General features: G+C 37.8%; 1 protein-coding gene across 1 annotated transcript in view; it reads left to right on the top strand.

The window, feature by feature from the left end:
• Window positions 1-21,510, top strand: part of LOC107199768 (macrophage mannose receptor 1-like) — a 31,731-nt gene extending 10,221 nt beyond the window's left edge. The window contains exons 12-30 of the mRNA XM_015617242.3: window positions 407-609; window positions 991-1,112; window positions 1,855-1,942; window positions 2,628-2,772; window positions 3,244-3,279; window positions 3,368-3,537; window positions 4,382-4,449; window positions 6,108-6,208; window positions 7,133-7,275; window positions 8,781-8,895; window positions 10,107-10,255; window positions 11,777-11,879; window positions 12,716-12,948; window positions 14,435-14,600; window positions 15,607-15,759; window positions 16,009-16,125; window positions 17,474-17,641; window positions 19,561-19,602; window positions 19,980-21,510. Of these exons, the coding sequence (XP_015472728.1) occupies window positions 407-609; window positions 991-1,112; window positions 1,855-1,942; window positions 2,628-2,772; window positions 3,244-3,279; window positions 3,368-3,537; window positions 4,382-4,449; window positions 6,108-6,208; window positions 7,133-7,275; window positions 8,781-8,895; window positions 10,107-10,255; window positions 11,777-11,879; window positions 12,716-12,948; window positions 14,435-14,600; window positions 15,607-15,759; window positions 16,009-16,125; window positions 17,474-17,641; window positions 19,561-19,602; window positions 19,980-20,218 (2,561 nt within the window). The 3' untranslated portion in view covers window positions 20,219-21,510. The remainder of the gene's footprint in view (window positions 1-406; window positions 610-990; window positions 1,113-1,854; window positions 1,943-2,627; window positions 2,773-3,243; window positions 3,280-3,367; window positions 3,538-4,381; window positions 4,450-6,107; window positions 6,209-7,132; window positions 7,276-8,780; window positions 8,896-10,106; window positions 10,256-11,776; window positions 11,880-12,715; window positions 12,949-14,434; window positions 14,601-15,606; window positions 15,760-16,008; window positions 16,126-17,473; window positions 17,642-19,560; window positions 19,603-19,979) is intronic.
• The last annotated feature ends 1,175 nt before the right edge of the window (window positions 21,511-22,685 follow it).

Here is a 22,685-nt window from a genome sequence, read left to right as displayed (position 1 = left end):
CTGCCCTGGGGAGTGACAAAGTGAAGGTTTGAAAGCTGCAAAGTGGTTTAGAAACACTTCTGACATAAAGCAGCAGAAAGGATAATGCTACTGTCTATTTGTGCTAAAGGGATGGATCAGGGATTGTGGTAACTCCTTCTAGAAGATCACTTGGGACTGCAAGAGTCTGTTGGTATCATTAGGTTTTTGTTGTTTGATGGGTTTTTTTAAGTAACTCCTAGCATGAAGTAAAAGGATCTTAGATTAAAAAAAATCTTTTAATGATTTAATAGACATGCATATGAGCTATTGTGAGCTACTGGTATCCAAACACAGGGGGAACAGGTAGGTTACTCTTAAATAAGCAGCAGATATTTTGAGAAGAAGTAGTCATTAATAAGATTTAACAACTTTATGTTTTATGAAGGAGAGGATTCAGGCTGTGTGGCCATGGCAACAGGAAGTTCAGCTGGATTATGGGATATTTTGAACTGTGAAGAAACAAACACGTTTCTCTGCAAGCAGCTGGTGGAGGGAGTCACCCCCCCTCCTCCTCCTCCAACAACATCCCCTCTCCTGTTTTGTCCAGAGGGATGGCAGTCTATTTCCCAGAGCAGCTTCTGCTTCAAAGTAGGTGCTTCATTTCTGAATGCAAATGATTGCCATTTAAATAAAAATATATTTTGTTCATGCATGGAAAGTGGATCTTACCCTGCTTACCTGACAGACAGTCTGTGGCAACATCTCCTGCCATCCTCAGGCGGTATGGCTGGGAAATGTTGGAAACAGCTATGTGTGTATGGAACTGGAGTTTGGAGCCACAGGAACCCTGAGATGATAGGAAAAGCAATAATCAAATTTGAGAGACAACCACAGGCTGAATGGTTGAACAATTAAATAATCAGTAATAGAACGAGACCAAAAGATCAGAGGAAAGACAGAAGCCCATATTTGTGTTTGTAAATATCTGTAATACTGTAATAAAAAAAATTAATTGCCCACTTTCTGTAGATTTTTCAGGGAGGAAGGGAAAAAATGCAAACATGGTTTGAAGCAAGAGATTTTTGCAGAAACATTGGAGGAGATCTTGCATGTATCCACAGTGAAGAAGAACAAAACCTGATATCTAGACTGTAAGTATCTGCAAAGTCCATCATTTAAATATAAGAGGAAAAATTTTTAAAATTGCCTGTCTGAAAGACATAAAGGATTTCTGGTGATCAGTTTCTACTTTACAAAGATGGTGTAAAAGGGGCAGAAAAAAATTGGGTAAAAAGAGGTGAGCAAAACTTTTTCTTGGCACACCTCTGGGAAGGTGGTGCCATGCACTACAATTGCCGGAACATACACATAATTGAAAGAAGTATCATCAAAATTTGTTTTAACTGAAATTAATTCAAAGAGAGAAAACAGATCTTTCTACCTCATTAGTAGCTGATCAGTAGGTAAAATCTTCTTGACTAAAAGAAAATTTTGTGCTCATTTCCTACCTTAAGTAAGGGGGGAAATTGGAAGACTAAGAAATGCCTGACCTATTGATGTGCTTGTATAATGTTTAAACCAAGGCCATGAGTGCAAGCAGGTCTGAATTTGAATGCCTAAGCTACTTAGTGGAACCAAGACATTTTATTTTCATTTAACTCAGTTTTTTTGTGGACTTTCGGGATTTGTGATCTTTCCCATGAAGTTCTGTGTTCCATTGCTTCCTGGCACGTGCTGTGCCAGGCTGGTTTTCCCCACATGACAATTGAATGATTATTTTATATGATTGTCTCAAATTGTACTTGGAGTTTTAAGTGTGCTGATAATAATGTAATGCTTTACATTCCCCTTCTCTGTTTCATGCTGTGTCTGATTCTATTTGTAATCATTCAGAGAGAGAGGTTATATTCACTATTCTTACTGGATGGGTTTAAGTGCCTTGGACTCTGATGGTGGATTTACATGGAGTGATGGCTCACCAGTGAGTAAATAATTTGTTATTCCAGTGTTTTGACTCTTTTTTTTATATCTCTCTTGGCAGACAGCTCTCATAACTCCTATATGAAATGCAAGTGACCTTAAGTCTTTATTACCTGGTTCCTCTGTAGGAATTTGTCTTAAATCTTCTGATAGTTCATAGTTATAGATAAAATTACAACATTTACAGTAAAGAAAGGTGATGGAATCTAGCTCCTGATTTAAGGAAGTCTGATTGTGTAATCTCTATATTCCCATTTGTGATTTGCTGCAAGAAATAATTTTGTTCATCTACACCAGCTCAGCTTTTTTGCCCTCTCCTTCAGTAGATCAAGATCTGTCAGGCCAAGGCCATATGGCAGCACCAATGGATTGTCTTGGGTTGGAATGTCTGAGCAGGATAAACAACCCAGGAATCAGAGAACATATTTCTTTTTAGAGCTTGACAGGAGAACATCAGCTCTCCTGGTAACAAATGTGGCAAGGACTTCCAGGTTAATTAACATGACTTATAAACACACACATGAATTATTGCTCTATTCAAGTGCCATGCACTTCTCCTTAAAAGGTCTGACATTAAAGAACAAGATGGACCATGAAATCAAGTACATTTTTCTTTAACAGAATGATACAAGACAATTGTCTCCTTTTAAAAGGAAAATAGTAACAAAGTTGTGTTTCCACTACAGGTAAATTTTGAAAGATGGTCACATGGAGAACCAAACAATTATGATGGGAATGAAAAATGTGGTGTGTTTACTGGCTATCTCAATATGAATTGGAATGATTTATTTTGCGAACACATGCTGGACTTTGTTTGCCAAATTAAAAAAGGTAAGATAACTTTCTACCTTTAGAAACTTTCAGAGGTAGATAAGAATATCCTTCCCAGGTCAGATCACACTATCTGCATGTATTAGAGACAGCTGTGTCATGAGTCACAATAAAACAGTTAATACATATAATTTCACTATAGGCAGTTGAAATAGTTGAAAACTATTAATTAATCCATGAAATACACAGGCAGGTTTGGAAAGTATGTGCAGTATGTTGAGGAAGAGAAACACAAGAGCCTAAAGAAGGGCATTATTTCTGTAAGCTTAATTTATCATAAGCTCTAACGTGCTGTTTGCTGAATGTAGCAGGTTTTTTTTCAGATACTCTGAGAAATTCTGTGACAAAAATAAGCATATACTGAGTAACCCTTAAGATTATTACTAGGAATTAAAATGCTAACTACTGTGTAAATATAATTGAGAGAGAGCTGAGAAACATAATATACTTAAATATTGATTTTTATTGCAGGAACCTCAGTGAAACCAGAGCCTAATTCCACATTCAGTAAGTCTTGTGCTTCCAGTGAAAAAAATTAATTAACATGTAATGAAGTTAATTTCTATTGCGGGCTAATTAATGTTTTAATTTGCAGATTATGAATATGTTGTTGGTGAAGATAACTGGATAATGTATAAACACAAGGAATACTACTTCAGCAAAGAAGCGATGTCTATGGAAAGAGCCCGAGGCTTTTGCAAGAAGAATGGTGGTGACCTTGCTGTCATTGAGAGTGAAACTGAGAAAAATTTTCTTTGGAAATATGTAAGACACATGTTTGCTTGAAAATTGCACCATTTTGTTGTGAACTGGGGCACATTTTTTCAGCTGGTTTGTGAAATAGTATAAAGTGGTCCCTATCATAAAAAAAAAATCAGTTCCACCTTTCATCCTTTCACTGGTTTATCTACTTACAAGTTTTATTATAATAATTATTTTAATAGCTTGATACACGTAGACAAATTCTCAGCTTCCTTTCAAGAATGCTCTCAGGGTGCAACTTTCAAAGATTTTGGTCTGTTTAGCTGAAAGCTGCAATTACTAATTATGTTTTTTCCTAACTCATTATTTTCACAGAATTCAATGAAAGCTCTTTGTCAAAATAGATCTCATATTTGCAGCAAAAGGTTGAAGTTAGAACATTTTCTTATAGGAAGAGAATGGTCTGGTGATGATATAATGTTTTGGAAATAGTTTCCTACTATTAAAATAAAATTTTATTACATTCTTTCCTCCACGTGACTAAGTACAAAACTCCACAATTTACTGGCAGACTTTCAGCAAATTCCCACTATGTTTTCCTAAAACTCTCAAAAATATTGCTATAAGCCTGCTTAAGAGGTCATTCTTGCCTTCTTAACATAGCACTTTTCTCCATTTCTTTTTCAGATAATTTGCTTCATTTATTTTTTTCCCCTAGTTATATACTGAAAATTGGAGCAAAATTTTGCATTTTGCATTTTGGGCACATAATTCCAGCAGCTCCTCCCTGCACATTATATACTATGCAACTGTGCAACAGAAACTACAGCCTTTTTTTAACTTTTAAAAATTTTATTTGAAATCTGTTTTATTACAGCTAATTGAATCTTTTGTTTGCTTGTTTTAGATTTTCTATAAAGACTGGGGGAACAACTTCTATATTGGTTTAAGTGTGAGCCTTGACAGAACATTCCGGTAAGTAAAAACAAATTAATTTTGTCAGACTTATACTGCATTCACATTTGACAGGGCTGGCTCTAGGAAACAGTCAAAATTCAATGACTGACACAATCTGTAGTCAGACTTTTTTCCTCACAAAAAGTTTTAAAATGGGATTCTGCTCCTCTTATCATATTTTGCAAATTTTGGAAAGCACTTATCATATTTTGATTACCTATTTCTACCTCTTTTGGTTCTTTACCCTGCTTTTGTGTTCTGAGGCTGAGACCTTGGATCATAGTAAGCGAGGCATTGTCCTCTTTTCTTTGTTAGATGAATAAAAAAATTAGTTGGAGGTCTCCAGCATATTCCAGATGGTACTTGCAGGCATTAGTTAATGCTGAAATTATCAAAGAAAAAAGACCCTAGAAACCTGCTGTGGGAAGCATCAAAGTGGTTTTTAGAGGTGAAATATCAATACTGGAGAGCCCTTGTCTGGATTTCTAGATGGTTGTCATCTCCGAGTTCAGGGCAAGACAGCTTCAGGTGACTTGGAGTCATTACTCTTCTACAAATGTTTTTGAAAACAAAGTGCCCTGGAATTATCTTAAACATCCCCTGGAGCCTTGGATGTGTTGCAGACATGTCTCCTGTGGTTGTTCTTCTCTTCCACTGCATCTTTTTCTAGTACTTTATTCTGGGATTCAAAGCTTGCTCAGATAAATCTCAGCCTCCTCATTTTAATCCTTCTGTTGTCACAGGTTGCCTTTGTTGGCCACAAAACACAGAGACTCTATAGTCTCAGCTCCTGGAAATTCTGCTTTCTACATCACATTCACTGCTCAGATAATCATTGTTTTCCCAGTCCTCCCTTGTTCCCTCACTAGTTTCATTCTCTTCCCTGTTGGATGAAGGTGCCACTATTTGCTTTATATTCTTTTTCTTGGTTTATTATGTACTGGTTTTCCCAGTCTGACCCAGGAGGTGTTCAAGCAGCGAGGCATTCTGATGAATTCCTAATCTGTAATTTACTTCCAAAAACATGCCAAAATTGGAAAAACATTGGATTGTCCTGGAGGTGTTCTTGCCTGAATATTGTCAGTCTTGTCTGATTCATCACTCCACTTCCAGCACACTGAGGACTTTTCACTTTTTTCTTGGCTACTTTTTGAAAATAAATTTATGAATCACCAAGCTAGGAAACATTTGATGCATAACTGGAAAAAGCAAATAGGTGTATAACATTAAAGATTTCCAATGCTTAAAATGGTTCCAAGTGGTTCCTAGTATATGGTTCAAGACTCTTTCTTACCCTCCAAGATCTTATATTACTGCTTTTGATCCAGGAAATTGCTAAAATAAACTCAGGCGTCTTTCTCTGTGCTCCAGAGAAATCCAGGTCCAGTGCTGCACTGGTGCACACTATCAGTGCTCAGAGACCAAGAGAAGCTGGGACCCTCCAGTCAAGATGATTTGTGCAGACCTGGTCTGAGTCAATACTGTAGGCAGTTGATATGACAGTATTTTTTACTAGTTCCAAGTGGAAGGTCTTGGTTTCCTTTGTGCAGAGAATAGCATGTGCTTGTAAGCTAAGATACAGGAACCTTAAAACACAAAACTCAAATGTATCCTTTGCAAGGAAATATTAAGTAATTCAACTTAGAATTATAATTCCCTCAAATTACTTCTTTCAGGTGGATGGATGGCACATCAGTGAACTATGTTGCCTGGGCTCCAAATGAACCAAATTTTGCAAATAATGATGAAAACTGTGTGGTCATGTATACCCATACAGGTGGGTGATGTAGCAATATTTGATCTGCAGGATGTGCCTTAGGCCTGGGAGGGCTGTGTGAGCAGGGCTGTGTGGGTTATCACACTGAGCATGCTGCTGTTTCATACTGTTCAAAAAGCAAAGGAAAATAAAATGTAGTCTTTTCTTTATGTACTGAAAGCAATTGTGTTTATACTAGCTAACAAGTTAGTCCTTTTTTGGATCAGTAAATCTCTTCTACCATTAAACATTTCTAGTCTCAAAATCTATAGCTGAGGTGATCTTCCTAGGCTCTCTTAGAGGTGAATGGAAGCATATGGACACTTTTGGGGAGTAAATATTTTGCCTTGTTATGGAAATCTTCTTTCAGATAAGAAGAGTCATTCAACTTCTTTGAATTAAAATGACAATATCTCTATTAAACATTAGGTGTGAAAAATTCTGCTGTAGGTAGTTACCTGTAACTGTCTGCAGCCAGTGAAATGTATGTAAATTTTCTATTCATCCCTGATCTGTAAAATGGGGATGATGATGTTAATGTTATCCTCTTAAATCACACTCCAATAGAAAAAAAGATACCAGAAAACTCTAAGATTGTGAGAAGGTCAGGTAGGAAAGTAACCAGGACTGTGCGCTTTATACAGACAGAGCGATTCCAGAGACTACAGATCTCAGAGATTTAAGTATTTGAACTAGAACTCCCCTTTGTCAATGCTATGGTTTTGCAATATTGAAATATGTCTGTTTCTAGATTAATTATTTATATTCTAAATTTTGCTGGAAACCTGAATATTTCAAACAAACAGGCATACAATTACTGATTGTTCCTGGGGAAGAGCAATCCAACTGCTGTAACCAGTTTTGCTTCCTACAATAGATTTTCTTTTGGAAAGGACATTTTTTATCTCTCAGTTTTGTTTTGTTTGAATTCTAATTTTCTTTCAGGTACATGGAATGATATCAACTGTGGCAGTGTTGAGCTATTCATCTGTGAAAGGCTTAACAATACTATTCGTCCAACTGTTACTCCCACTTCTCCACCACCAAAGGGTGGCTGTATGGAAGACTGGCACCTCTTTGATAACAAGGTGAAGTATGAAATGTCAATACATTGTATTTGTGAAAGAGCAGAATGAAAAAAATAATCTTTGAATCAGTTTTTCAATTGTAGCAGGGTTTTTAGCTATCACAAATGATGTTCTGTTTGTGTGTATTTAAAGACCTTAAAATTACAAATCCTAAAACAGAAATTGCAGCCTCTCTTGGGACCACAGCAATTATGAGGGAGATCTTGAGACATACAAGAACAGAGCTTCATCTTACAACAACTCTACATGAGTGAAGTTGCTCATCAATCTTTGACAATACAAAGCACTGGCAAAAATATATATTCTCATTTACTGTGCTGAGCTTATCTGGCTCTTGCATATTGTCTTAATCATCCCTTGCCTACTATGCAATGGCTCTTAAGCCACCAAGGCATCTTCCCTTGAGCAAATTTATCAGGTTTTTTTCTATAACCAAAAAACTTAAGGGATTTAAATAATCTAGTTATAAGACTCACTGCACTTTATTATGTACAATTGCTCTTAGCCTTCTCAAAAGACAAAACTTCAGGATAAGAGACTGTATGTAATAAGAATCCATAGATTTTATAAATGAAGCTATAAAGGGTAAAAAGCAACAGTGTACACTACAATACTTGTAATTAGAATATACCTAGTAATGAAGATGTTCTCATTAGCATTGTTTTGTCTAGCTCTGTCTGTCTTCCCTTTGGTTGAGCAAAAATATTTCAGTTTGATAGAGATCCTTTTTTGAGACCCACTGGCTGTTGTCTTCTATTTCATTCTCTCTCAGTCCTGAGGAAAAGTGTCTTTCATTTCATGGTACTCTCCCAAGCCAATCTCTCTCTCTTCCTCATTTCCTGGGAGAGGAGCTTCAAAGGCTCTTCCCATGACTCTTCTCCAAGTGTTAATACACCATTTCTGATCACCTTCCATTCTCCAACAAACTGACTGCTTAACTTTTCAGTTACATGCTTTAGGTTTCAGTTAAATGCTTTGGATTGTTTGACAAAGTTGTCTAATGACTTAAACCTCATAAGATCACATTACAAGAAATGACAAATTCATGGCTTTCTTTATAATGTCAGAATCTTTTTTTTTTTCTTGTGATTATCCTGTGAGAACCAAATCTGGTTTGACAAATAGAGCAACAGAAGATGAGATATTTTGCTCTAATAGCATATCTTACCCTTTTCTGTCATCTTCTTCAGCATTTCTATCATGGTCCCATCTCAGAATCTCAGAATTGTGCTCAGAAGGCTTAATACAATGTCTGCTGAGATCAATAGACTGACATATTCCTTCTTTTAAATATATGCCAAAATATTGGGCTTTCTACTAATTTTGTAGAACAGATCTTCTCTGTCATTTAAACCTAAAGACAAAGCTAGAAAATACTGTTAAATTAGCTAACCTCCCCTTTTACATTAAATATCCAGTTTATTTTGTTTTATAAAAACGGAGATGTTTTTGTCAGAAATTAAAACAGCATCTGGATTCAGATTTGGCACATTTCTCTTTTTCAGTGTTTTAAAGTCTTTGGCTTTAATGAAAATGATACGTTGACATGGCATGCTGCACGAAACAACTGCATTGATCTTGGAGGAAATCTGGCTACTATATCAAAAAAGGAAGAGCAAGGTAAAAAGTACCAGTGTTTTGACACTGATGACACACCATGTAATTCCTGATAAAAAATTTAAAAATATGTTAGAGCTTCTGCCATATATGGAGTCATTTATTCCATATTAATACAAATTTATGCTGAATGAGAAATTGCACCTTTGGAAAAATGCTTGCATAGGCTTTAGTGTCTTGATTAACTATTAGAATCATAGTTTGGAGGTTAATATAGGATGTACTGCTGAAATACTAACATTTTTATTAGAGACTCATCATATAATTAAATGTCCATTTGATTAAACTAGCTGGTCCAACTAGCTGATCCAAGGTCACTTCCAACTTTGGTCAATCTATGATTTTATGACTCTATGCCAAAATAGCACACAAAAGGAGTAATATCCAAACCCAAATCACTGGTCACCTAGCTGCTGAGCCAATGCTGTGGGTGTCAGTGGAGGACACATCCTCAGGCAGCAGAAGGCTCCAGTACTGAGTCCCAGCTTCCCCCTGTTCCCCTTGTTCTGCTGGACCTCAGCACCTGCTGGTCTTGCTGCTCAGAATGTTGCAAATATTTTAAGAAGCTTCGTGTTTGCTCGGGAGATGTGCTGCTTCAGGTCCTGAGGGATGCACATGGACAGTCTCCTACCTCACTCCATCAGTGCTAGTGCTTTAAACTTCTTTTCTGTAGCAGAGGAAGGAGATTATTTTAGTGGAAAGTTAGTCTAGGCAGGAAGGAGAGCAGCATCTGGCATTCCACAAATTCATACATACTTGGTTCATACATACTTGGTTACTAAGTAAGGGTTTTTTTGTGTTATACCTGTTTAGAAATGAAGTTATTAAGTCAGGTTAACAAAGAATTAACCAAAGTAGGAAAAGGAAGTCGGTGGACCCATTTTCTCATGCCAAGGCTTAGTGTACTCATGTTAATTTCTGTAATAGATTAGAATATTTTCCGTGCTTCCTCAGATGATGAACAACATAGAAAAGTGTACAAATTCCTGTTTCATTAAAAATTTGCCCATCTTTGAATCTGTAAATGCTTTTTTTCCCAATTTTAACTTCAGATGACTGATGTTAAGCATCTATTAATATATATTAATTTTATTTTTATCGTTTTCATTAAGAGAAAAGTCATCATCCTGCTTCCAGACTCTCTAAAGTCTGCAGCATTGCAGAAGAGCATGTTCTGTTTCCTTCTTTATACAATTTTTATTTTTTCCCTGCAGCTTTCCTTATGTCCCTCTTAAAAAATTCTGCAACTGATGCTTGGATTGGACTGAATGACATAAATCAGGAGCACACATACTTATGGACAGACGGCAGTCCAGTAGACTATACAAACTGGGCAAAAGGTTCCCGAAGTTACTACAGTATGGTGAGCATCAATTTCTCTTTGTCACTTAAACATTACAACTTTGGTAGATGAACAAACCATATGTAACTTCTATTGTATTTCTGTCTTTTCCTTTATGAAGATTTTTAGTAGTCTCATTGCTTTTTAACAGCAGAGTAGCTGTGTGGGAGATATATCTACAGACATTTTTTTTCAGCTTCTGTGTTTGTCGTGGTTCTGTATGAGTTCAGACAAAGGTTTGGAAGAATTATGCAAAACTCAGACAAGTGAGCAATTTCCCTCACTTTACTCATCAGGATATTTGAATTAACCATAGCATAAACTATATTTATATGTTTTTATGTTTTTTTATATATTATAAACTATAATTTTGGGATGCTGTCAGTGTTACTTAGATTTGATGAAAACATTCAGATAATTGCATGCAGTGACAGTTCTTGGCGCTGAGCCTGTCAAGATAAATGCATTGAATGAAATACTCAAAAGAGGGAGTCTGGATCTTCCTTTCTAATTTTTATCTTCCCCTAATCTTCATTTTAAAAAACCCTTCTTCTATGCTTTGAAACTTCTGGCATCTCTATACCTTTATGTGTGTAATTGTGAAGTGGCCAATGTAGAATACTACCCAGTAACATTATCCCTATACTCCTGTGCTAGCTCTACCAATTTTCTCTATTTTCGTAAGAAAATTACTTCCCATTCAGTTAAAATGGAAAATAGTTCTTTGAGGTCCAGCTACCATCAGGCTAGAGCTGGGTTTTGGGATATCCAGAGCTTCCCCATCTCACACATGTCTGTGCTTTCTGCAGAAGGCTGTGACCATTCCCCTCCAGAAATCACTTCACATACAACTTCTTTCTCTTGCAGACAAGACCTGGGCTAGTGCCAGAAGGGAGTTTGAGGTAGCATTAGGTTATACTGAGGTGAGGTAGGGACAGCTACTGCCTCCTCCTGCAGGAAGCCAAGCCACTGTTCTCATGCTGTTGGAGGAAAGGCAGAAGGTAAAGGGTCCAAAGTGCATCAGAAAGGGTGTGGGGAGGTGTTCCCCACAAAAGGTTGTTTCTGCCTCTACATTACTGCACTCTGGTGACCACTTGGCTTCCTAATCCTGAAATGGGGCAGAAGGAGGGATTCAGCTCTCCAGATAAGCTTCAGTGCTGAGATTCCCCATAACCTTGGGGAAAACAGCAGCAGAGCTGTGGGCCAGACCTAGCACACTGACCCAACATACCAGCCCTCACACATGCACACACATACAGGGCCATGCACAGGGTTATGTACACCCACATCATCCCAGACACATCCTCTGTGCTGTGCTTTGCAGCTCCCTCTGTCATCCAAGGGCAGACTTTCCTAGGGCTGAGCTGCAAAGGCTTATTGCCATATGATGTGCCTAACCATTGGCTGTGTGAATTCTATGACCTTCATATTATTCCTCTGTATTTGCCTGTGTGTGATACATGAGTCTGTGTGCCCAGAAGAAGTAGGAGTGTTTCCTTCCTATCCACATCTTTCCTCTTGTTAATCTCATTTGTCTTGTAGGATGACTGTGTCTACTTGATGAAGAACCCTATTGAACAGGCAGGGAAATGGAAAGATGAGGGATGTAAAGCAAGCAAAAGTTACATCTGCCAAAAAAATTCTGGTGAGTTTTTTTTCTCTGCTTTCTAGTAGAACTGATTTATTGTGGTAATTTCAAACTTGTGCTAAAAATGACTTCCCTGTAATTCTGCCCTAACCTAAATAAAATTAATGACATTATCACATGCATTATGGACCATTTTAACAAGATGATCACATATTTTATTTTTTTTGGAGAAAATCACTTAACTTTTTCTATTTTAAAGACTAGACCGGTAAATAACAAAAAACAAAAACAACAACAACAACAAAAATCTTTGTATCATCATATAATTTACTACTTTTGGCAATCAAAGGTGGTTAAATGCACTGTCTTTACATTTTCAAAAGTGGAATTTTTAATGTTATACTAAAAACACTGCAACTTTTTTTTTTTTAAAAAAAAAACTGCCCAGCTTGATTTCCTTTAAATTCTTTCTCAGAAAATTTCAGCCATGGCAGTTACATCTCTCTGCTTGCTCATGGTGCTTTTATCATACCCTGCTCCTTGTCAGAAGTACAACAAATGCTCATACATAATGGGAAAATGGAAGGAATTGTTCCTTTTAATGCCCTACATTGGTACAATGTGGTTTGGGTGGTCTGGTGCTTACAAGGCATATTTTTGGAGATCATACAGATATTTATGATAAAAGATTGTTCTGACAGAATTAGAAAATTTTGTCAAAGTACCTGAAAATGTGGCTTTCATCACTGCAGGGATTTTTTGGATATATCTTAATTTGTTATTGCAATTTCTCTTACTTACATGACAAATCTAGTATACTAGAACTTGTCTCAGTGTTAAAAGTCTGAACCAATATAAAGTTAGATTTTTGGTTGTTCTTTTGTTTGTTACAGATCCCAAATTACTGCACTCCCAACCCACAGTTCCAGAGTTTGGCTTTAACAATTATGGTGATGATCGCTATGAAATCATCAACTACAAAATGAGCTGGGAAAAAGCAGAGAAGAACTGCAGGGACCAGTCTGCAGAACTGGCCAGTGTCCTGGATCCTTATGCTGAATCCTTCCTGTGGCTACAAATATTAAAACATGGGGAGCCTGTATGGATTGGTCTTAACAGCAACATGGTGAGTTCACCAAATGCTTGTGACAGCCATACAAATACCTTAGATGAGCTGTTGGGCAGAGCCACAGACCTGTGGCAGGAACCCAAACCTTGCAGAGGTTCCTGACTTCCCTCCACTTGAGGGGATTTACACTTCTAAATGTTTATTCACATTGTAAACAATAACTGCCACAGCCCAGACTTCAAAAGGCACCAAGAATGTAGCTGCAGCAATGAGTGGCTTCAGTGGTAAAAGCGGTGATAAAGTTCTCACTTCCTCCATGGTCAACCACATGCTCCTGTGGTGGAGCAGTGCTGGTCCTGAAGGCACACTGTGGAGCACACCAAAGGAAAAAATAGATTAAAAATAGGTAAAATAAAAGGTTATTTCTTTGTGAGTAAGTTTTTGTTCCAATATACAGCCCAGCAGTACAAGAGCTCGTGCAGGGCAATAGTGGAAAGAGCAGGGCTCTGGCAATGTGGACTCCTTAGGCTTTTTTTGTACCTAAAGCTGGTGCCTTTCTAAAACTGCCAACAAACCCAGCTAAGAGAGGAAAGGTCTGAAATGGGAAGCACCAACAGAGGCATGTAAAAAAGAACATGGATAAATAAAATGTAGCTGGATATTTTTGGAATTGAAGCTGGGGAAAATCAAGTGGACAGAGGTAGAGCAAGAGCTTTGTGGGACACAGGTGCTCAGGTGGGAGGAACTGGAGCTGCATCTCAGTGAGAGCACTGGGAAATTGGGATTAGACAGGAATCTGGAATGAAACATGGCCAAGGGTCTCAAAGCAGATAGGAAAGGAAATGGCACAAAGAACAGGATGGGAGCCTGCCCCCAAAGATCACAGGAGGAAGGATCTAGGCTGCACAGGATGGGGTGACAAAAGCCATGGATGTGACTAATGTCGGTCACTCTCTGCAAACACTGGTGATATCCATTGACAAAACACATGCTTAGCTCATCTCTGGTAGCTGGTCCATGCAAGACCCACAAACTCACCATGGGCACAGTCACCACAGGTGGCTGGGGCCTGTGGTTCAGCCCCAAGGAAAGCCTCATCAGTTTTTCTGTCTCCAGTGAAACCTCAGATTCTTCTCTTTGCTCTCTAAATACCTGGACAAGCCTATGTTAGAGGAATGCTGACAAAAGCTTTTCTGGAGTCTTTATTTGATCTGTGTGTATATGTGGACTCATTTAATAAAACCTTCATCTGTATATTTACATTTTTTACCTCAAGGCCCTTTGGCCATTTAAGGCATGAGACAAATGATGTGAATTGAATAACATAGGCTACATGCTAAACTAATCTCTGTAGGAGCACTGCCCTGCCTGCTGTGGAGAGTGGGAGTGTGGACCAGTTTCTTACATATTCATGACGTAATCTTGTGCAAGAAACCATGATTCTCGATTTTTCCTAATTTTTGTGTGCATTCAAGTACAATCTTAATGGTCTTCCAATTTAATTCTTGTATGTGACATAATCATAATTGTGATTTGCTTTTAGAGTGGAGGCCAATACCTGTGGTCAGATAGAAGGAGGAGCAGGTATCTTAACTGGGCCAGTGGAGAACCAAATAAAAACAAAGCCTGTGTCTATTTAGATTTGGATGGTTTTTGGAAGACAGCATCTTGCAACGAAACATTTTTATCTCTCTGTAAGCAATCCAATGGTAAGTTCTAAGTAGGGCAAATGTGATTTGGGAGGCTGGAATTTGAGTTAATGTCTTTATTTTAATTTAGTTTTCCCTCATATGCAAAGGTTGTGATAGACCTCAAGTGTGTGCCTTGAGATAAACTCTTACTGTTTTAAGGAATAGCTCTCAGATCCAGTCTGTCTTGTGTGATTTCCAGACATTTAATTTCACAGGCCAGTCAACACATGCACATCATAAAGATAGCTGCAATATTTCATGCCACATGCCATAGTGGCTTTTTGCATCCTTGTTTCTCAAGAGCTACAGAATCAGTCAACTTTACCCTAACTATAAATACATTAATGATATACTTTTACATTTGAAAGTATCTTTTGAAACATTGTGGGTCAAGAAACTACTCTCAGTGTAGGAGCAAAATTAATTGTTTGTTGTTTCTGCTCAAATACTTTAGCACTCAAATATTGCATGCAATTTTCAAATGTGTTTCAAATTATACAAGAAATGCATAATTTCCACACCATAATCCACAGCAAATTTTATACTAATTTAAGCTCTTTTTCTATGTTCTAGCTTTAATCAGGTGATGCAATAGGCTATAACTTCTGCTTTTTTTGTTGATTAGGATATATGAAGTATAAGGGCAGGAACAGTCGAATTCTTTAACTGACTTTTCTAGAAACTGGCTAGACACAAGGCACAGATTTGAGCTGTTGAGTTCCCTTATGTATACTGACTCATTCTGCATTCCATTTCACAAGTTTTAGGTAAAAATTGCCAGGTTGAAGACAAGTGCAGTTAGACTGGTGTAAGCCTCCCTTAGCAGACAGGAAAACCAGCTCCAACCAGAATAGTTTATTACTAGTTTGCCAAGCTTAATTCAACACTCTATAATTAGTTAAGTCTACATCATATTCCTTTTTCTGGAATAAACATCATATTTGTAGGGCTGGTGTGTGGTGCAGGAGCAAATATTTCACTTGGATTTTGAAACTCCACTGAAACCTGTTTGTCTTCTTAATAGAGTTAATCCCTAGTGAACCACCACAGCTTCCTGGGAAGTGTCCTGAACCAAAGCGTGGTAGATCTTGGATCCCCTTCCGTGGGCATTGTTACTATGTTCACACCACTTCTGAAGAAAGCTGGCCTGATGCTTCCATGATGTGCATTCAAATGGGTAAGTTCCCTTTTTTAATTAGGATATTTTACAGGTTCCTTGTGTGTTTGGCTTCTTAATCCAGAACCAAATGATAATACCTAATGTGTGTATCAGTTATAAGCTACAGCTAATTGAAATTTATTATCAAGCATTTTTACTGTTTGGCAATGCTGATCATGAAGCATGTAATGATTTTATACTGAGATAATTAATTTATACCGAAAAATCTCACTGAAATTGTATGTCATATTTAATTGATAATTTTAGGTGCCTCTCTGGTTTCCATAGAAGATCCAGCTGAAATGAATTTTCTCTTATTTTACTTGTCTCCACTTGCAAGCGACTTCAGAAAGTTTTGGATAGGATTATTCAAAAATATTGATGGTAATTATTTCACAATGCATACTGAGAAGATAACAGATACTAAATAAACCGAGCAAATACTGAATGCTACTAACATACTAAATAATAGTACAAATATGCTAAATATTTAATAAGTACTCAGTGAAAAAAATCCTAATAAATATTTAATCTCTTTTATGTTAAAATGTGTAAAACAAAAAAAAAACTACCAAGGGTCTATGCTTTCTGTCTCTTTGTTGCAATCAGATTATATTTATCTGTAAAAGGTTTTAGATTAGCAGTGCAATAGTTGGCTAAAAAATTTTCTTATTCTCTTTTTCGACTCAAATTATTTTGACATTTAACACTGCAGTATTTTAAGCAAAGTGTTGTCTTTTCATTAAATGCTGAGTTAAATGAAATTAAAATTTACTACTAGAAAACACAGGGCATAGCATCTCATATGAGCTGCCTAGAAGAATTTGTTAATCTAAATTTCAGTGGTTTTTCCATAAATTTTTGGTGAAACCTTTAATTTTAGTCCAAATATCTTTAGTGTCATCTTTTTGTTTGTCTGTTTTTAACTGCTGTAATTGCAAATGTGATGGTCTATTCTGTATCATCGTAATTCTGAATCCAGTTTTTCTTGGCAGACGTTGAGAGCAAACCTCAAGAGAGAGTCTAGACTGGCCTCCAACTTCTGCTCAAGTCTATGTCTCTCACCACCAGCAATGGTGGGCCAGGCTCATCTGTTCTAGCTGAAAATGAGCAACAGAAAAGGAGGGGCAGCTGCAGGGAGGGACAGAGGAAGTGGCACTGAGGCAGCTGGATATGCTGCCACAAAAGCACACCCTGAGGGAGAGAAGATGGCTATTATTCCTACTTGATGGGAGATGCTTGACTGTCAGCAGGAGATGAAATGATTAAAGAGAGAACTAATTCAATTTGCAAAGATAATTAATTAATCCATCTCTAATAAAGTAGTTATTAGCTGATCTTGAATACACACATAAAGAAAATCTCCTGAGCACTCTGTATGCTTGCACTGCTGATACTGGCTTGTACAGGTGCTTTTCTTCAGGCTCCCAGGCACAGTCCTGGATGCAGGCTTCAGCTGAAGGTCCCTGACTACTTCCTTACATCACTGACAGCTGTGAATGCTAATAAAGTTAATTAACTTTGTGAGCACCTGCATTTGGTACACTCCCACCTGAAAAGCTCTGGCTGTTAAAAGAGTGAGAAATAAGTTCTCTAGAGTTAGAAATAGGTGTTCTGTGATACCAATTTATTCAGCTAAGAAATCCCAGATCTGATCTGATACATCACTGACTGGTAGACTAGAAGTTATTCTCCAACTCATTCACTCACTAGGTAACACATTTGATTTTAGGAGAATGGATATGGATGGACAGAAGTGCAGTAGAATACGTCAACTGGGAGAAGGGAGAACCTACAGTACTTTTTGATGAACACTGTGTTGACATGGATGTCTCAAGTGGAACTTGGAGGACCTATTACTGCTCTGTTGACCAGAATTTTATTTGCAAAATCCCCAAAAGTAAGTTCTGAATTTCTGTGCATTGGATTATTTTAAAAGTAGTGGTTAATACACATCAGGCCAAACCTTTAGGCATTGGGTACACTTTATGCATTGATGCTGGTGCACATGCATCTGAATCAAAGCCAAGAGTAATTCCTGTTAAAAATGGTGAGAAATAATGTTGGAGAATAATCTGAATTACCATTCCCTCCCCTCAGTTTAAAAGCGTTGATTTCTGGGCATTTACTGGACAGTGGGGTAGGGAAGGACATATCTTCTGTTGAGAGTGCAGAGAACATTCATGAATAATATGGTTAGAGTGCAAGGAACAGTAAATGATGAACAAATTGTTCATCAATCAAATGATGAACTAGAGAGTGCTGAGAAGAAAGGCAGATACTCTCCTGATAGGTAAGATGAAGGGAAGCAGTACAAAGTCACTGAGCTCCTGCAGAGAGAAGGCAGGTGCTGCTGAGGGGAACAGTACCACCATGGTGAAATGTGCTGGGATCTGCTGGATGAGCTTCAAGGGAAGGGTGTGCAGTGGGGTCCAATTAATTTCTCTGCTGACAGGGGCAGTGTGAGACATGCTAGGACCACCAGACATGGTATGGTTAATTTGTAATGGTTATTCGTGGCCCTGTGGTATTTTGGATGACAACTGATGAGAAATCTGAGTGCCGTAGGCTGGGGCAAGTCCTGCATGTGTGCACAGCAGTGCTGCATAAAACATGAAGGATGTAAATCTGCACACATGCAGCTGTCATGGGTCACTGTGCACAGATCCTGCTGTGTCTGCACACATCAGCTGGGAGGCAGTTTGAAATAGGTCACATTTGCCACTGGCAAACAGATCCATCCTCTGCTACAACTGATGTAGCAGAGAACCAATTCTGCCTGTGGATCTTCGCAGGTTGGCAGTGGAATCATCCTTGAACTCTATAGGGCCCAGACAGTTGGTCCTGCAAGCAATTAACTGAATAATGCTCCCCAAGCAATGGAGGGAGGAAAAGGAATTGGCCTAAAAATACAGCTAAAATGCTAAGTACAGCTGTGCTTTCCATTTTTGCAAGTTTAAAATACGTAATTCTTTACTATGAGGTGTTGAGCTTTACACTGTGGAAGAATAAAATCTTTGAACACAATCTACCTTACATATAAAGTGTTCAAAGCAATGAGTAGTGAGATAAAAGGTAGTCCTGGGGTTTTCTTCTTTTGCAAGTGTTTTTAACAAGTATTTTTCATGGATTCGGCATCATTTGTTAAAACATATTTTCATATATTTTTCATGTGCACATACTTTGTTCAGCTCTAGGGCTTTCAGCACAAGAAAAACTGAACAGGGTTATTTTTAAACTATTCAAAATAACCTACTTTTAAAAGTTGGTTCAGAGGAGGACTTTGAGGATGCTCTGAGGGCTTGAGCATCTCCCATATAAGCACAGGCTGGGAGAGCTGGGATTGTTTAGTCTGGAGTAGAGAGAAGAGTCCAGGGAGTCCTTACATCACTTTCCAGTTCCTAATGGGTGCACACAAGAGAGCTGGAGAGAGACTTCTTCCAAAGGCATGAAATGATAAGGGCCTTTAAAATAAAACTGAGTGAGTTTAGATTACATACTAGGAGGAAATCCTTTGCTGTGAAAGTGGTGGGCAACTGGAACAGGTTTTCCAAAGAAGATGCGGATACCCTGGAAATGTTCAAGGTCAGGTTGGATAGGAGCTTGTGAGAAAATAGGTGTCTGGAAGGTGTTCCTGTCCAGAGCAGGGGAGCTGGAACTAAGATAATCTTTAGAGCTTTTTCCAACCCAAACCATCCTATGAGTCTATATTTATTTAAAATTTGTTATTAACACAAAGTAAAAATTATGTATGCAGTATTTATTTCACTGAACTGTTGCTTTCAAGCTGTATAATATACATATTTTTTAATTTTGAAGTTGCTGAAGTTGAGCCAACCCATGATTCACCTGTCAATAATGGTAAGTTGGTTTCTTTTAGGCCAAATAAACAGAATTTTCAAGAGGCTTATAGGTACTCATTATTTACAAATGTAATTTCCAATTGAAACATTCATTTAAATACCCATGTATCTGTCATGATCATTTTAATTTAAATGAGAACATTTCTCTCAAACTGGATGTCGTCTTTTTTTTTTCTTACAAGTTGTATATAAAATATAATGCTACTTAGAACAGATTAAGCCAAATTTTGCATTATTTATCTGTAGCATGCATCAATTTTAACTGCTGTGATTGTTCACTTTTGTTTTAACTCAGTTGCTTACTTAGGGATATTTGTTGTATGCAACAGCAGTCTCTGGGCCTTTGTAGCAATTGTTCTGTTTTGTCTTCCACAGCATCAATACACAAAGCTGCTGCTTCATCATCAAGTGGTTTAGGTGGGATGATTTTTATACTGATCTTCCTTCTGCTAGCTGGCACTGGCCTCACATTGTATTGTTTCTATAAAAGAAGACTTGATCGACAAATGTTTACAGCTGGGTTTGACAATGCCATATACCGCGGTGACCTTGGAACTCATGAATCAAATTGTCTTGTGACCAATATTGAAGAAAATGAGCAGGAAACAATTTAATAGGCTGGGTAATCTTGGGCCTGAGTTTGAAAATAATTAAAGTGTTGGCATACAAGAATTCTTAAGGAAAGCAATTTTCTCCTATGGAAATTCTACTTAAAATGGGTGCTTCTTGCTTTCTCTACTAGCAGGAACAAGCAAACTTGTAAGGCAGAGGCCGAGATCTGCTCAGAAAGTGACATCTGGGAGTGCCTTTTAGTACCTGGGAGGGTTGTTGAGCTCTCACATGGACCTGGAGCTATTTTGTGTCAGCCAACACTCGGGCAGCTCCAGTCTCTGCACACATCCAGCATCATTTTTAGGCACAAGAACCATGTTTGCCATATTCAGTTGTGAGAATATGGTCCTTAGCATGTTCCAAAAAATATATCCAGACCTGTAGGTATCCTGAAAGTGTCCTGTTGATCTCCAGCACAGATTGGCAGAACTGCACAGGCTGGCAGGATGTCCAAGCTCACCTGGTGCGGATCCCAGGTCCTAGCTTCAGCCAAGGCAACCTGCTCCAGTGCTGTGGGTCCACATCTTCTCTTTGTTACTGAGGTACCACAGAAACTCCTTGTGTTGCCCATTATATCAGAATTAACATCATTTCCTCCCCTGTTTATGACTGATGAAAAGTGTAAATTGTATTTCTTCTGCTGAAGTTCTGTAACATGCATTGAAAGATCTACTATGATGAGAAGTGGGAATGTATACTGAATAGTAGTGGTTTGTCATTTAAACAGTCAAGTAGGGATCTCACAGGATGCTGCAAAAGGGCAAGAAGGAAAGGAATTATACTTAATTCACACCTGAATATTTACATAAAAAGTATTCTTGATGTCTCCAATGCCAGTGTAGATTTCATAAATTTTTAGGCCATTTTTTCAAAGCCTAATGAAACTTAACTTTAGAAAGACTTTTGTAATTTCTAACCAAATTCTCCCTGTCCAAGCCTGTTTTAAACCTTTGAGTCTCATTCTGGACTTCCATCATGATGGCATTGCATCTCATACTGGTCTATTGGTATAATCTCAGTCTTCACAAAGCCTAAAATAGACTCACGTACAGGTGTTTTTAATTTTCACTTTCCTGGTGTCTTTTATGCCAAATGCAAACAACCAAATGGCTCAAAGATCTTAGCACAGTGGATATCTTTATTTAATTTGATACTTTTTGATATTTTAATCTTCTGACAGGTTTTAAATGTGTTTAAGTTAAAATATTTTGTTGTGTGTATGAATTACATGTAAATATGTTTTTATTCTGCATTGGTTCACTAAAAGGGAATTAAAAGGCTGATTCTAAGAAAAGTGTGTGTCTCTTCTTAAACAGAAAATTTTATCATAACAGTAAAAAGAGGAAGGAGGGGTGGGGCTCTTAATCTTTTATACACAAATGAACATCCACTTTTCCTGGTCTAGCATGTTCTTAAATGGTCTTTACCAATCTGTGAAACTGTGTGCATTGCTTCTTTATCTATAACATTTATTTATAACATTTTTACCCTAGTAATTGTCTAATGAAAGTGTTGTAATTTAAGACTAATTCTGTGCTGTTCTGCTTCAGTAGTTTCTGACACAGATTTCACATATTGATAGCACTTTCATATCTCCTCTCAATATCTGCTGATAGCAACACTAGCTCTTCCTTTTGCATTTCACTGGCTATGTCTTCCAAATCCCTCATCCCTTCTTCTGCTCCCTCCTAGACCCTGTGCTGTGGTAAGTACTTCTGGTAGTCTACTGCCCCAGTAGATAAGGTATTTCAGCTGATATCCTTGCAGCACTGAGCAGATAAAAAAGATTTAATCCATTCTTGTAACACCTTCCATAAAAGACCCTTCTGTCTGGCTTGTCTGAATTCGTTCCACAGGATGTGTAATTTTGGAGAAAGAAGTGGCCACCAGAAAACAATAGGCCAAACCCAGGAAATATGCCTAATGAGAAGTCAATTAGTGAAAGTTTCCAAGGACTGATAAGCCTTAGCAGTCCTGTTGTATTTTTGAGAACTGAACCCAGAGTTCACCGTGTCTGTACAGGGTTTCTAGTGGCCATGAGCAGAGAGAGGATTGTGTATCTTGGACCATATCAGAGACAGCAGTGGCTGATGCCTGGTGGGGAAGAATGAGACCCTCTGAGGAACTTTCCAGACATCTCCTGAGAATTCCCTGGAGCACCAGTATTGCTCTTTGAAACTGAGTGTACAGCTGGGATTATTTTCAGAATATTGCTCCCACCAATATTGGTGATTGCCTGTGAGTGAGCTCTGTGAGTTCAGAAGTGAATGTGTCACCTGAATATTTATTTGCTAATTATTGTAAGGGCTTTATGCTATTCATAGTAATAGCTTGTTAGAGAAAAACCCAAACAAACAGAACAACTTGTTTTAAGAAATGCAGTTTATGATCTGCATTTCTTCCCTATCAGTAAAATAGGAATTTACAAGAAAATTGAGTTTTCAGTACATCTTAATATGATGGATTTTC

Source organism: Parus major, chromosome 2 (assembly GCF_001522545.3).
Source record: "Parus major isolate Abel chromosome 2, Parus_major1.1, whole genome shotgun sequence".
NCBI lineage: Eukaryota > Metazoa > Chordata > Aves > Passeriformes > Paridae > Parus > Parus major.
The sequence above is the reverse complement of the archived record's forward strand: the minus strand, read 5'-3'. Positions and strand labels throughout refer to the sequence as shown.